General features: G+C 40.7%; 1 protein-coding gene across 2 annotated transcripts in view; it reads left to right on the top strand.

Moving 5' to 3' along the window:
* LOC128738427 (peroxidasin) overlaps nt 1–14,225 on the top strand; it is a 285,835-nt gene that overhangs the window by 10,741 nt on the left and 260,869 nt on the right. For both annotated transcript variants that reach the window (XM_053833533.1, XM_053833532.1), the window contains one exon: nt 11,069–11,410. In XM_053833533.1, coding sequence (XP_053689508.1) covers nt 11,196–11,410 — 215 coding nt within the window. In that variant the 5' untranslated portion in view covers nt 11,069–11,195. The remainder of the gene's footprint in view (nt 1–11,068; nt 11,411–14,225) is intronic.

Genomic DNA, 14,225 nt, shown 5'->3' with positions numbered 1-14,225 from the left:
TAACAGTTGCAGCTTTTGTCGGATTATAGCACCTAGTCAAGCACAAACTTATGTACCGCCGGTTAGTTGACTAGTTAGCAAGTGAAGTGGATTACCAACGCTAAGCGGATCTTATATGTAGCAGTGAAAGGACATTGGATCCAACGACAGGATGCATATGGTCAATAATGCATAATTACAGTGTGCACTCCGTTTCAGTCGTAGAGTTCATTGTATAATCTAGTCTGTTGCAATGTCTGAGCGTGCATTTCTATAAATAAAATCAGCATATCCTAAATGGATCAACGAGAAACTATAACTTCGTTTGTTTTATATTTCAACCCAGTAATCTAATCTTTTAATTTAACTATCCTATAATATCTAGTTTTCATTTCTAAGTGAATTTAAGATACAATGGAGACAGAGTGCAAACAAGCCTTCTCAAGAAACAATAGCTCTATCCTTTAGAACAGCGCCGAAAATTCTGTACCTCCTTTCCCTCTTTCAATAGGAATGCACCAGATTGCATCTTGCCATGAACGTTCTCGTGAGCTAAACGAAGAGTGCCAGGAAAACTTGTCGGCATCCGGTCCTGAGCTCTGGTCGGAAATAAAAACTATGCAAATGAAATTCCGAGTTTGGATGCTCATAGAATTTAATTACAAAGAAAATGTTCATAAAGAAAATTTAATTACTCAAAGCCTTCAGCATGTCGGTTCCGTTGCTTCCCAACTTGTCTCACACATTCAGGTGAACAAAGATCTCCGGTTTTCCCAGTTGGCTCGAATAAGAATCTCGTTGACATTGAAAGCGACACATGGTAGCCGCAAAATTTTTATAGAAACCTTTTATCGCCGTGAAAATTTTCCTGCTTGGAGAAGCAGCAGTTTCACTCACTGCGTATTCGTTGGCAGCCTTGTACAAACTGATATAAAACCACGCGAGCGGTCACAAACTGTGACGTAAATGTGTACCTACGTACGAAAAAGTGACTGTAAGGTGCATTTTTCTTTAAAATGATTTTAAACCACAAAGAGAGACTAAAAATGATATTCTACCGCATTTGTCTGCTAAAAGTACTGATGGAACTATGATATCAAATGTGTTTTTAGTTGCCTATAACAGGCAATTGTGTGTGCTAATTGAACAGAAATTTTTTTCTATTAAACATAATTTTCTACTGACCAACATGGATTTACGCCTGGTCGATCCGCACGAACCGTTTTGGGGCTTTGGTCTAGGAATTAAAAGCACAAATTGACGTGATTTATACTGATCTGAAAACAGTCCATATCGATCGTATAGACCATAAAATACTGCTACAGAAAATTTTTCAAATTTTTTCGAAATTTCATGAAATGGCTCACTTTTTAGTTGTATGGCAGAGTATAGTCACTGTATGCATCAAAGTTGCTTATTTTAGCGTGTTCTACAACTTTTGTGAAGTTGCTTTATTTTTTAGACATTAATATTAAAAGTATAACTACACTATAAGTTTGAACTACATAAATTTGTATTCTGAGGTTTGGTCTCACCGTGCATTCTATGTGATTCATATCAATAAAGTTTTCTTAAAGAATTTCACTCAAATTCAAGTTTTTATTAAATTACTTTTAACCGGGTAGACCATTTCTTATCAAATTCAACAGATACATATACTTAGAGCGTTTAGGCCTCTCGTTTGATACTAAAATAATTGAATTCCTGGTAAGTTATATGGTTAAAAAACCGTTATTAATTATTGTAAATTTTATTTTGTTTTATTCGACTACTCATAAATAACTTTTAAATTAAATACCCAATCAAAAAACAGTTCAATAGTTATCTACACTCTTAAATAATTCTACCTGTAAATAGGTTAGATTTGGTTAAATCTAGGTTGAAACTACTCAAAATGCCCTTAAAGTGTACAAACTCAAACTTTGGGTAAAAATTTCAACCAATTTTGGCTACTTGCTACCGATAACCGAATTATTCTCTATAACAAATAACGCACTTTTAAGTTCCTACTACCAAATTTTTGGATGAAAAACTACTCCAAATCTGAGTTTGTACACTTTAAGGGCATTTTGTGTAGTACTGAAACATTTTTGTGAGTCTCGTTCGTGCAGTTTTAAAATGGATAATTCCTCCGAGGTGAACCCGTCATGGGACGGCGTAGAAGAGGATTACACGGAAGATTTGCACTCCCCGTGAACGGTGCCGCTGCCCCGAGTGGCTATTCCGTACGCTTTGGATCACCATCATCATTACATGGAAGTTGCTCCGGCTCTTTTGGGGACGTACCCTCGGCTGTTGGATTCGATCGTCCTTCTACCGGTGATCGAAGAAATCGAACTGGAATCCGAACCTGCTGCGCTTCACGTCGAGGACGTTTCCAATACAAAAAAACCTACTGATTCGCCAAAGTATCTACCTTACATTGTGGAGGAACCTGAAGAAAATCACTGCGAGAAAGTAAAGGAAATTGAAAAGAAATGTGACGAATGTCCGGTGGAATCAGAATCCAGCGAACAACAACAACAGGAAGCAGATGGAAAATAATTTGCGATCTTTAACTCTGATGTTTTTTTTATAAAAATACATAAATTTTCAGTCTGAATTGAAAAGATCGAAGCAAACTGTGACCGCGGACGGACATGAAATATTTTCTTGTCAAAATTTTTTCGTTTTCTTTGAAGAGGAAAATTGTTCCTAATATAAAAATTGCCAAAAAATTGCGAACAGTGAATAAAATTTCGTGCCAGTTAATCCATTTTGTAGGTCATTTAGTTAGTTTGAAGTGAAACTACTAAACCGGAGGCGATGTCTGCTACGCCATGGAAGTAACAAATAATGTTCTGGATTGGATTATAAAATTATGCCGTGAATTCGTTCATCTACGCTTTGCTATCCTGCGAATTCCATCAATATACCAACAACAACAGCTACAGCTCTTCGGACATTACACCGGAAGCATCAACGTACTAAACAGGAGAGTTCCAGAAACAGATTATGATCGTTTAGCCTGGAACTTGCGGCTCCTTGCGACATGACCACCAAGAAGCAGATAGTGTACTATCTTAGTCCATTAATTTCGGAGCGATCGTTCAACAGTACCCGGAGCCAGCGTCCATAAGATTGTAATGGATCCGACGGAACACCAGAACATATTCAGTGCCTTATGTGACAGTTCACAAATTTTCAAAAAATGGAACGGATGAGAACAGAAATAGGAAATCTCGGTGAGATCGTTTTATAACTTCATTTCTTATCTGTTTGCTTTTCCTTTATTCATTTATTTCATTATTCTTCAATGTTTGACGGGTAACCAATTAATTTATCTATGATAATATGTTTTGGTAGCTAGGTAGATGGTGTTTCATTTATTTTCAGAGAGCGAAATAAGGCGCTATAACCTTGGCCAACAATAGCCGGGCTTATGGTCTAAATACCATAAGTTCATCCCCGAGGGTCCAGAGTATCACTTAAACTTTATTAGCAAAGATACTCCCAACGAAACAAAGTTACAATTAATCAGAAACGGTTGGTACGAGACGTCCCCGTTTCTTCTTCCCCTGTTGATTTTGAAATGCATCTATGTATGAATAACTTATTCACACAAGATTCATTTCGTAAATTGTCTTCGCGGCAATACTTTACAGTTGGCCTGGCCGATTAAACATTTGCAATATATCACTGATATTATGCAAATGTTAATACAGACAAGAAAATAATTTGAAATATTTCTATGAATAGAAATAATTAAAATTATTTCCAGGAATCCTTATTGTGGCTGTGATGGTATTAATAAGAATAAGAATTTAAGGGCATTTTGTGTAGTACAAACCTAGCTTTAACTAAATCCGACCTATTTACAGGTAGAATTATTTAAGAGTGTATGACGTTTTATAACCTTTCAAATGAGATGAGATGAGGCATAAATCGAATTGGCCATTTCTGAGCAACGTCGACTAATTGACATCTTAAAAAATCACAGTTTTAAGCATAACTTTCAAACTGATTGATTGTTTTTAATGAATCATTTCCACAACCTTTGCGGTAGCAAGACCTTTCGGTTCTTAAATTGTTGAAATCGGCTGAGCGGTTCGGAGCAAATCAAAAGTCACGTAATTTTAATATTATTGCTTATAACTTTTAAACCGCAAAATAATTCAATAATGAGCTATAAGGTGATAACACCTTTCAAATAACCATAATCGGTTCAGCCATCTCCGAGATGGTAGACAGATAGACAGACAGACACACACACACACACACACACACACACACACACACACACACACACACACACACACACACACACACACACACACACACACACACACACACACACACACACACACACACACACACACACACACACACACACACACACACACACACACACACACACACACACACACACACACACACACACACACACACACACACACACACACACACACACACACACACACACACACACACACACACACACACACACACACACACACACACACACACACATAGTGTGTGGGCAGCAGGGACAATAGTCCAGGGGCTTGATGACCCCCCGGTCTTTCTGCCAATTAGGAAGTCTGCCTGGTGGGGTTTGACAGCGGGCTCTGTTGAACTTCTATGAAATGCTATGTAGACCCGAACGCAACTCCGACAATGCGAGCCTATGCCGCTTAAAGCATTTTAGCCCCAAAGGAGTGCAACTGCAAACTGCACATCGGGACCGACGCCAGTAAGATCCTAATTATGGTTTAATGGTAAAATGGCATGGCAAGGACACGAGATTACAGAGGCTATAGTTTACAGAGGCGACAAGACGCTCAAGAACCGCTAAATTTTGAATCAAAACGGCGAGTACCATCACAAATAAATGTAATTCTCCGTATTGATTCGAAATTTAGCGGTTTTTGAGTGTCTTGTCGCCTCTGTACACGAGATAGTTCAAATATGGGATACGGCGCATCAAAGCTGGTTGTCGTCGTATTCTACTACCTGAGTATGGAAGGGTGACACTTTCTAGAAACGGTAGTGGGCTAATAGTTCGACTGCCCCTGTCCCGTCAAAACCTTGGCAGGCCTCCGGGTACGTTCGAAACTCGTCACCAAAGTTGGTGAGTAGTAGGCTCTGATGGACCATTCCTAACTTACGCCGATCTGGCTCTGAACACGGTCCTCGGAAGGAACCGTGTCAACCCTAGCATGACCCCCTTGCTTACAAAGATAAACATGAGATCACGGAAGGCGACTATCTACAATGAGTGGAGATCGCGGCCGGCCCAGAGGAGGGACCCAAGAACATTGAGAATACAGATATATTTTAAAACCCAAGCGACGATGACTGCGTGCTGGTACAGGGCGACGAACGAACGAGTGCGTTCTCTAGGAGTGGGTAGCTTATGCGGTCGCATTTCTAACTCAGTGGCCACAGCAGGCACCAATAGGGTAGAATCTCAACAAGGGCAGCAAGGAGCTCAAGGAGGGCCAAGCCAGATGGTTACTCCGAATGTTAGCGGTGGTTCCTAAGTTGGTCTGCTGCTTGAGAAATCCGCTAAACTGGATGTTAAACGGAAAGTGGATGAGCTCTATAAGTTCATTAAGGACAGGAGTAATGTTATTTAACGGGAAACTAGCAGTCATTAACTTTTCGTCGAAGAGCCCACTTTCGGAAGCAGTTTTTGGGCCCAAAAGCGGGGTTCTGTTTATAAAAATGTAAATACTGCATTCTTCTTGCCAATCTGAAAACAGCGAATATATTTTCATTAACATTTTTGTTTCGAATTTTTGTTTCAAATAAAAAAACTGCTTTTGAGAATTGGAAGAATCGATGACAACTAATTTCACCTTAAATATTAGGAATCTTCGACCATCAAATCCGCGGTAATTGCTGCAGAGCATGAGCAGAGTAAGTTTAAGAGGAGAGCTGACAATGTTGAGAAAGTTCTGATTGAGGTCTCCGAAAAAGTAGCGATGGAAAACGAGACCCAAGGGACTCCCAAATCTAAGGTCAGAGAAACGGAAAAGGGAAACGCCTGGAGAGAATGAGGGTGTCAAAAAATACAAGGAAGACCAGAGGGTCACCGCAGATCCCGAGGAGGTTGGCAAAAGCAGCGGATGGTGTACTGTTGGAAACCAGAATAGTAAGACAGAGCAGCAAGAGGGGGGAACAAATAAGAACGACAAAGCGGAGGAGAGCCCAAGCATCATCGGGAGGAATATAACTGCGATACCATGATTGTCGAAGCTAGGGACAAAACGAAGTACGCAGGAATTCTCCGAAAAGTAAGGGAAGACCCGAAAGTTCGGGAACTAGGGTAGAGTGTGGTAAGGACTAGGCGCACACCGAAAGGCGAGATGCTCTTCGAGCTGAAGTCGAAGCGAGCTTCGACCCGCTAATTTAGATTTCGGCTTTCAAGGAGCTCATCGAAAAGTGCTTGGTGAATAAGGCAAATGTTCGAGCTCTATCCCAAGAGCCAGTGATCGAATATAGAAACCTGAATGAGATCACCATGGAGGGAGAGCTACAGAGCGCGCTTGTAATAGAGTGCGGGGCGGGAGACTTCCCAATGACTATCCGGATGCGTAGAACACATAGTGATATGCATACTGCATCGATAAGATTGTCGACGACTGTTGTAAACATACTGTTGGAGGTAGGCAGCATAAAAATCGGTTAGTCAGTGCGCTACAGGGATCCACCTCTTGAGTTACGAAGCAAATGGAAAGATGCTTCAAATGGCTTTGGTCATTTGGCAAGAGACTGCAAAGGCCGTAACAGAACTGATCTGTGTAGGAAATGCGGCGAAAATGAGCACAAGAGACTGCACGAAGCATCCTAGGTGCCTGCAGAAAAGAGGATGGTAACAACGGGCGTCGTTGGCTGACCAGCATTGATGGAGGTAATCCAAATCATCCTCAACCACCATCCTCAATGGCAGTCGCCGACGGAAACTAAGTGCGACGTCGCCATAATCCCAGACGCCATAATCCGATGCGTATGAGGGGTTCGTGATCGCCAAAATCAACGGGATTTACATATACACTTGTTACGCGCCTCCTAGGTAGACAACAAAGCAGTTCTATCACATGCTGGAGACATAGTTACGGAAAAGCTCATTAGAAGAAGGTCTGTAATCTTCGGAGGAGATTTTAATGCTTAGCAGTAGATCTACTACCATTGGGGTTGTTGGGGTAGTAGATGGACTAATTCCAGAGGGTAGAAGCCCTCGCAAAGTTATAGTGCTGTTGAACGTAGGTACGACTAGTACTTTCCGTAAGGACGGGCGTGAATCTATCATCGACGTTACGAATTCTCCGTCGCTAGTAGCAAACTGGAGGATGTCCTAGCACTATACCCACAGCGGTCTTCAGGCGATCCGGTACAGCGTAGAGCAACAAGAGGCCATATCAGTAAGGAGGGCAAAATCATCGAGGCACTTACAACGGGCAGTAAGCCTCTGAGTCGAAGTGCGGAAGGGCTTACGGGTATTTCGTTGTCGGTAAGGGCATGTGATGCGACCATGCCAGGAAAGCTGGAAACCGTGAACCAACGTCGACCAGTGTATTGGTGGAATAAGCAACTCAGCAAACTCCGCAGTAGTTACAGTAGTTACAGAGAGCGTTAAGTGCGTCAGACCGAGAAGAGCGTAGGCTGATGTTCCAAGCTGCAAGAGCCACACTAAAAAGAGCGATAAAAGCAAGCAAAGCGAACTGCTACAAAGAGCTGTGCCGTGATCCTAATGATAACCCTTGGGGTGTGCCGTATTGTGATGGCGGAAGTCAAAGGGTCAAAGATAACAATGGGGCTATCCCCAGAAAAGTTGAAGGTCATCATAGAGAGACTTTTTCTGAGGCACAACCCAACGCTGTGGCCACCTCCGCCATACTTATAGGACGAAGGTGCCAAGAGGGTACAGATCTCCAACGAGGAACTTCTGGCAGTGGCAAAAGGACTAAAGGTAAAGGCCCCGACAGGATTCCTAATGTAGCTCTAAAGGCCGCGATTCAAGCATTCCCAGACGTAATCAGGACGATGCTACAGAAATGCCTGGAGGAAGGTCGCTTTCCGGACATGCGGAAGCGCAGAGACTAGTTTTACTACCGAAGCCAGGAGAGCCCCCTGAAGATCCGGCATCGTACAGATCAATCTGTCTGCTAGATATACCCGACGTTCTTCGACAATTCTTCACACAATTGTGTGTAAGCGGGACATCGAACATTGAGGCGTGATGATTGACGATCGACTGAATGCAAAATCGTCGCAGGCAATCACTCCATTCACTCGGTTATCAATAGCAATAGGTACAAGGCGGCTGCTAGTGAGTGTATGCACGTCAATAGTTTGGTATGGTGGTCCAGTCTGGCTTACAGCTTTGAAAATAAAGGGAAACAAAGTACGGCTCACTATTCAGCGACTAATGGCGATGCGAGTAACGAGCGCCTTCTGGAGTATCTCGTTGGATGCAGTGTGTGTCACAGCCGGAATAATCCTCATTAGTAGGGGAATGTCGTCGTGGTTGGGCCATCTTTTGGTCCACAAATCTTATTTCAAAAGAAACTTTGGAAATTTAACAAAGGTCTTATTAATAGTTCGTACTTATACCTTTGTATTTAGACGTTTGTTAAATTTCCAAAGTTTCTTTTGAAATGAGATTTGTGGACCAACAGATGGCCCAACCATGACGACATTACGCTATTCTACTGGAGGAAGACAGCGAGTGCTACGAACAAAAGGGCACTAAGAGAAGGGCAATCGATGGCCGGGTGGCAGAAGGAATGAGAGGCAGCCGAAATGAGAAGATGGGCTTACTTGCACAGATTCTGACACACAAGTTCGCCCGTTCATGTTGGGTGCAGGAACATCGAAGAAACACATAAACACGTGATCTGTGGAACGGGCATTAACGTGGATAATATCGTCAAGAAAATGTGTCGTGATGAGAATATGTGGAATGTCAAATTGGTCCAGTATGTGGAATGGCAAATTGGTCCAGAGGCTAAAAGTATTCCGACAAAGGCGGTCAGCACTTTACGCCCTGATGAAGATCCAAATCGGGATCGAAACGTTGGCGTAAAAAAAAATTAGCGTTTATTCAAATTTAATGATCGAACGGCCAAAATCCTAATCATTTAACTTTTTTTCAACAAAAAAAAATGTTTTATATATGTAAGTGAAATTTTATTATGTACAATTTTGCTGAAGGCACAATTGCAGCAGTTGAGATCTTCAAAAATCACTTCAAAATCAAATATCACAAAATGACATCTTTTTTTAAAGCGAAAATCCTTGCAAAATTTCAGCTAAATTAGAAAATGATAGATTAAAATAAATATTTTTTTACCATTTACCATAGAATGTCTCTTTCTGTATAGAAAAAGTTTCTCTATAGAGAACATTTTAAGCCGCCAAAAAGACTGCACCCACAATCGAAATCAGCCCCACTAGCATATGGAAAAAAGCTGATCGATGCTGCTAATTTTAGAACTGCGAGATTCACATGTGCTTATCCAAATAATACATAATTTGCTCATGTTGTCTGATGTAGGAAAAACATTTTTTCGATTGGTGCACGTAGCTAACGAATATGTTTGTTAAAAAATGACTGAGTTATAATTGATTGAACCTGATTATTTTTCATGACTATCCCATTTTTAGGTCATCATTTTCTGTTCGTAATTTTTGGAAAGCCGTATTCCTACGTCAAAAGAGGAAAAAAAGAATCTGAGAACGAGAAGTTTAATAGAATAACGCCTATCCAAATTCAGGTTAATCCAGCGAAAAAATATCTTTTCTGCCAAAGCTCCTAACACGAGCAGTAAATCAATTTTTCATGCCTTTGGGAACAGTCATTGTCGGTATTGTCACTTCCAAGCCTATCTCGCTCATTCTCGTATCCTAACTGCATGTTGGATGGAAATAGAATAATATCCATCTCTCCAGTTTGGGTCAAACAGCGCAGATCCGTTGGCCGGCAGACCCGTACAGTCGAAACGATGAGCCGAGCAATTAGTATTCCGGTCAGGAGTTTGCTTTGAATATCATCATTTTTTTCCTGCATCCGGTTGGCTGGGAGCCGCACAATTTGTGCAACAACTTAGGCCGAATGGTTCTACGAAGCCGCTGGTAGAGTAGAGCAGTACTGCGAAGTTCATAGGCAGACGTCTTTTAATTTTCATCAACGTACCAAAAGTGGCTGGAAAAGCTAACGATTTTGATTCAATTTAGCAGGCTTATTGCAAACTTGGGTGGAAGTGATAATAGGTATGGAGCGAAGGGTGGGCTAATTTTGTGTCTGAGATTTCATCGAATTGATTAAGCGCCTTTAGCATGCTTTTAATTTAAAAAAAATGTTAGTGTTGATTTGGAATTTTGATGAGCCGAAAATTGATTGGTCTGTAGATTAATTGGATGTTTTTGGTTATCCTCACTAAGGATTTTTGGGGTGCTGTGCTTGAGTCCAGATATTGTCTGTGAAACCAATCGTGGGCTATTTTAAGTCCATATCAATAAAAATGATTAACTTTAGGTGTCAACATCACTTTCCACAGAGTCAAGAAGAATTTTAATATGAATAAATATCATCCATGATTGGTTTGAGATGTTGTTTACATTGAATGAATTTACATTGTAGCAGGAATTCAGATCGGTTGTTTGCAGCAGAACAGAAAAGTTCACATTTCTTCTTCATTGGAAGTACATAACACGAATAGTAAACTATTCGCTACGTCAACATATGTATTGATTTAGGTTTATTGTGCACATGAATAAATTATTGATGGCATTTTGGCAAACTAGAGAACACACATTTTCAATTCGTAACTTTGCCCTGTAATCTATTGCCAATTTGCACATAACACACTCACCCATAGACATAAAACTAGATAGAAGGGGTGGGATGGTGTTAAACAATCCTTGAAGATTTGAAATAAAACGAATGTTTGGAATGAATGAGGTCATTGCCTTTATGGATAAACACATTTTCTCGTTTGTTATAATTTGAACTGGCCACCGTTTAAACTACATGTCAGATTATACGTCTTTCAATTTCGACGATGATTTAATTGCATTTTCCCGCTTCCAACTCTAATTTCAGCTCGCCCGGCAACAACCAAGACTGACAGAAAGTCAAACAGTGTTAAATAAACATCGAAACTGCCGATTCGCGGAATTCTGCGAAATTCGTTTGGCTCCGTATCATTCATTGTGCGCATAAACGCGAAATGCCGAAATTGTTCCCGCTTGTGACCGGCGACGTCCGTCGGTTGCCGTGTCGACCAGTGGCAGTGATTGCCGTTATCATCACTCTGGCGGCGCTGGCGATCACGACCGATGCAATGGGATGTCCGCAGAAATGCTCTTGCCAACAGCGTACGGTACGATGCCTCAAGCAGCAGCTCGATAAGATCCCGGAAATGCCAGCCGACACCAACATTGTGTAAGTACCCATTGGATGGATGGCTTGACGTCGCGTGTTATTCAATTTCAAAATTTTGTAAACGTCCGTGGTGCTTGCGAATAGTACAAAATGAGCTTTAGTGTTGTCTGCGAATAGTCGAACAGTTTTGTTCATCGTAAAAGTAATTTACTTTCTTTCAACTTAACTTAAATATGTCTGCATTCTAATATTTCAGGAATCAGATAACAGTAAGTTTTGTCGTTATTTCTGTAAATAAAATTTAACTTTACAAAAAATATTTGCTGGTGATCACAGATAATAACTTGAACCTTAAATCGTCAAGACGATGAAATCCTCTAACTGTAATTCAAACAGCTGGAACGAAATAAATAATCAAATCTCTGTCGGTTTGTCGAATAGGATCGAAAGCTCTTGTTTATGTTCCTCACGAATGAACGAGCATAAACCAAAAACATTTGTATCGGATTGTTCGCCAGCTCAAATTATATACCTTCAATAAATCAAATTGTCACATAAAACACTTTGTTACAAGTTGTGAAAACCGAAAGCCGACGATTTCCCGCCAGCAAGCTTGGCGACAGTAACGTTATCAATAATGTCGAAAGGTTCGGCCTGCTTTCATTTCCTTGACATCCGGACCATTCCGTGTGCCGTAAATTGTCCCTTTTTTACATTCACACTTCCGACTGGCATGACGGATTTTTTATGGAACCTAACATGGAATTCAGTGCTCCGAGAGGAGACGCGACTAGAATCAATTTACCGACAATGGAACGTTTGACCAGACGAGAGTGAAAAAAACATGAGCATTTGATAACATACGTACTGTCGCAAAATAATCACGCTTGCATAAAAACTATGCCTTAGTAAAACGGTTAAAAGCCTTAGTGCCTTATCTGCTGATATTTACGCCCAATATAATTCATGTCAGGGTCTTTTGATCATTTTGTTTCTTTACAGGAGCATGGACAAATTAGGAGGAATAACAAAAATGTTGAAAAGGCAATATTTTTGTATTTTTGATTTCGATTCTATGGACTTTTTCGCTTTTTTTGGTACATATTTTGTATAACGTGTAACGGGCGTGCCTAAACATAGGGAGAAGGTGAGGCACCGACCTTTCAAAGACATATTTGGTCCAGGGTAGCTTTGATAGCCGCGTCAGTTTGTCCGGCAAACCTTTCTCGTGCATTAGCTGCCATAGCTGTTCGCACTCGACTGTATCGTATGCTGCCCTAAAATCAACAAATATATTATGCATGGGCCTAGGAACGTTGCACTCCCGACATTTCTGGGGGATTTTTATAGATGGGACAAACTACACCTTCCATTCTTTCCTATGGTAGCTGCTGCTCCCTCCAAATCTTTGAAATTATCCAGCATTTGTTCTACGGAAATTAGCTGTACAATAGTTGTATAAGCTATTGTTAAACAAAAATGTTTGCTGGGTCATCCTCAGGATAGTGCCCAAATAAGTTCATTCTAGCCAAGGTGGTTATTCCGTGCTCGTCGATACTTGGCCAAACTCTTTCTCATGGCAATGCTTCGACAGTTTTTCCAAGCTCTTTCATCTCCATCGCTTGTAGGCATTCCCCTTCAAACCAATCATTTCGTGCTATCGATCCTCCCTCCCTTAGCACACCGATCGCGGTCTCATTGACGGTCGAACGTATCTTGCTCCATCCATCTTTGACGGTCGAAACATCCACAGCTCCACAGAGTAAGGTACAACTTCATCCAGTATGTAAGCGTAGTCCTTGGCAAGTCACGGGTTGCCTAATTGCAAATGCGAAATATATACCGTAGATAGTTTTGAGCGCACATGTACTGCTACTAGGGTAAGGAACGAGTTAAGCAGTGTTACCTATTTTAATCAGTTGAACATAAATGATCCGAAAATGCACTTTTTTATTCATATTTTCAAAATCTTTTGATAGGATCATCTTCACAAATTACTTAACCATACATTTGATTCACACAAACACAATTTACTGGGTTTCCGACAAGAAATATGATGAATTAAAAATTGTTGTCCAAAAACGTACATTTTTCAGCTGCTCTTCAGCAATCGCCACCTCGCTACTAACGAATTCATCAAATTTTCAGCACTGATTACAACCACTCTAAAAGTCAAGCACTCAATTGTCACATACCATATTATTCAGTCTCTCTTTTTCTATTATCTAAGGCTTTGTCACTAGCCAAAAGTTTTATTATTTTCTAACAAAACTGAAAACAAATTCTGAATTGACGGAACCTGTTCACCACTAGCAGCAGCTGCAGCACAACTGAAGAACTATCGTGCTGCCAAGACACTGTTTCGGTTCTGGAAATAAGAATTTTAAGTTTGAAATTACCTGAAACCTCCTATGGTGAAAACGTGGTTCAATACTTTCAAGAGAAATGTATGTTCATAATTAATTTTTCTTTATTAAAAACAACACAAAAGACAGCTTTTTCAATAATTTACGAAGATTTTCTCAGTGATTTAATAAAGCAATGATGTTTTTCAATGTTATTTGCTTTGACAACACTGTTCTGATCGTTTGTACGTTTACCTCTTTTGTTCTCCCACCATCCTTATGAATAGCGAGTGAGACAGTTTCCCATAAGAACACCAGAGAATAAAAGAGACGACGAATACCGTTTGCCGAACGGTGCGGTGAGTGTATGCCCCGATAAACAATTTAGACAGATGGCATTTTACGCATCTATGCCGATACGCTATGCCGATTACGCATCAGATGCCGATTAGTAGGTCGCGGATAGGAACGCGAACTTACTGAATAGGGGGAAAAGTTCGAGGGATTTTTTAACGGGACGTAAAAAAATT

Source organism: Sabethes cyaneus, chromosome 2, assembly GCF_943734655.1.
Source record: "Sabethes cyaneus chromosome 2, idSabCyanKW18_F2, whole genome shotgun sequence".
Lineage (NCBI taxonomy): Eukaryota > Metazoa > Arthropoda > Insecta > Diptera > Culicidae > Sabethes > Sabethes cyaneus.
The sequence above is the reverse complement of the archived record's forward strand: the minus strand, read 5'-3'. Positions and strand labels throughout refer to the sequence as shown.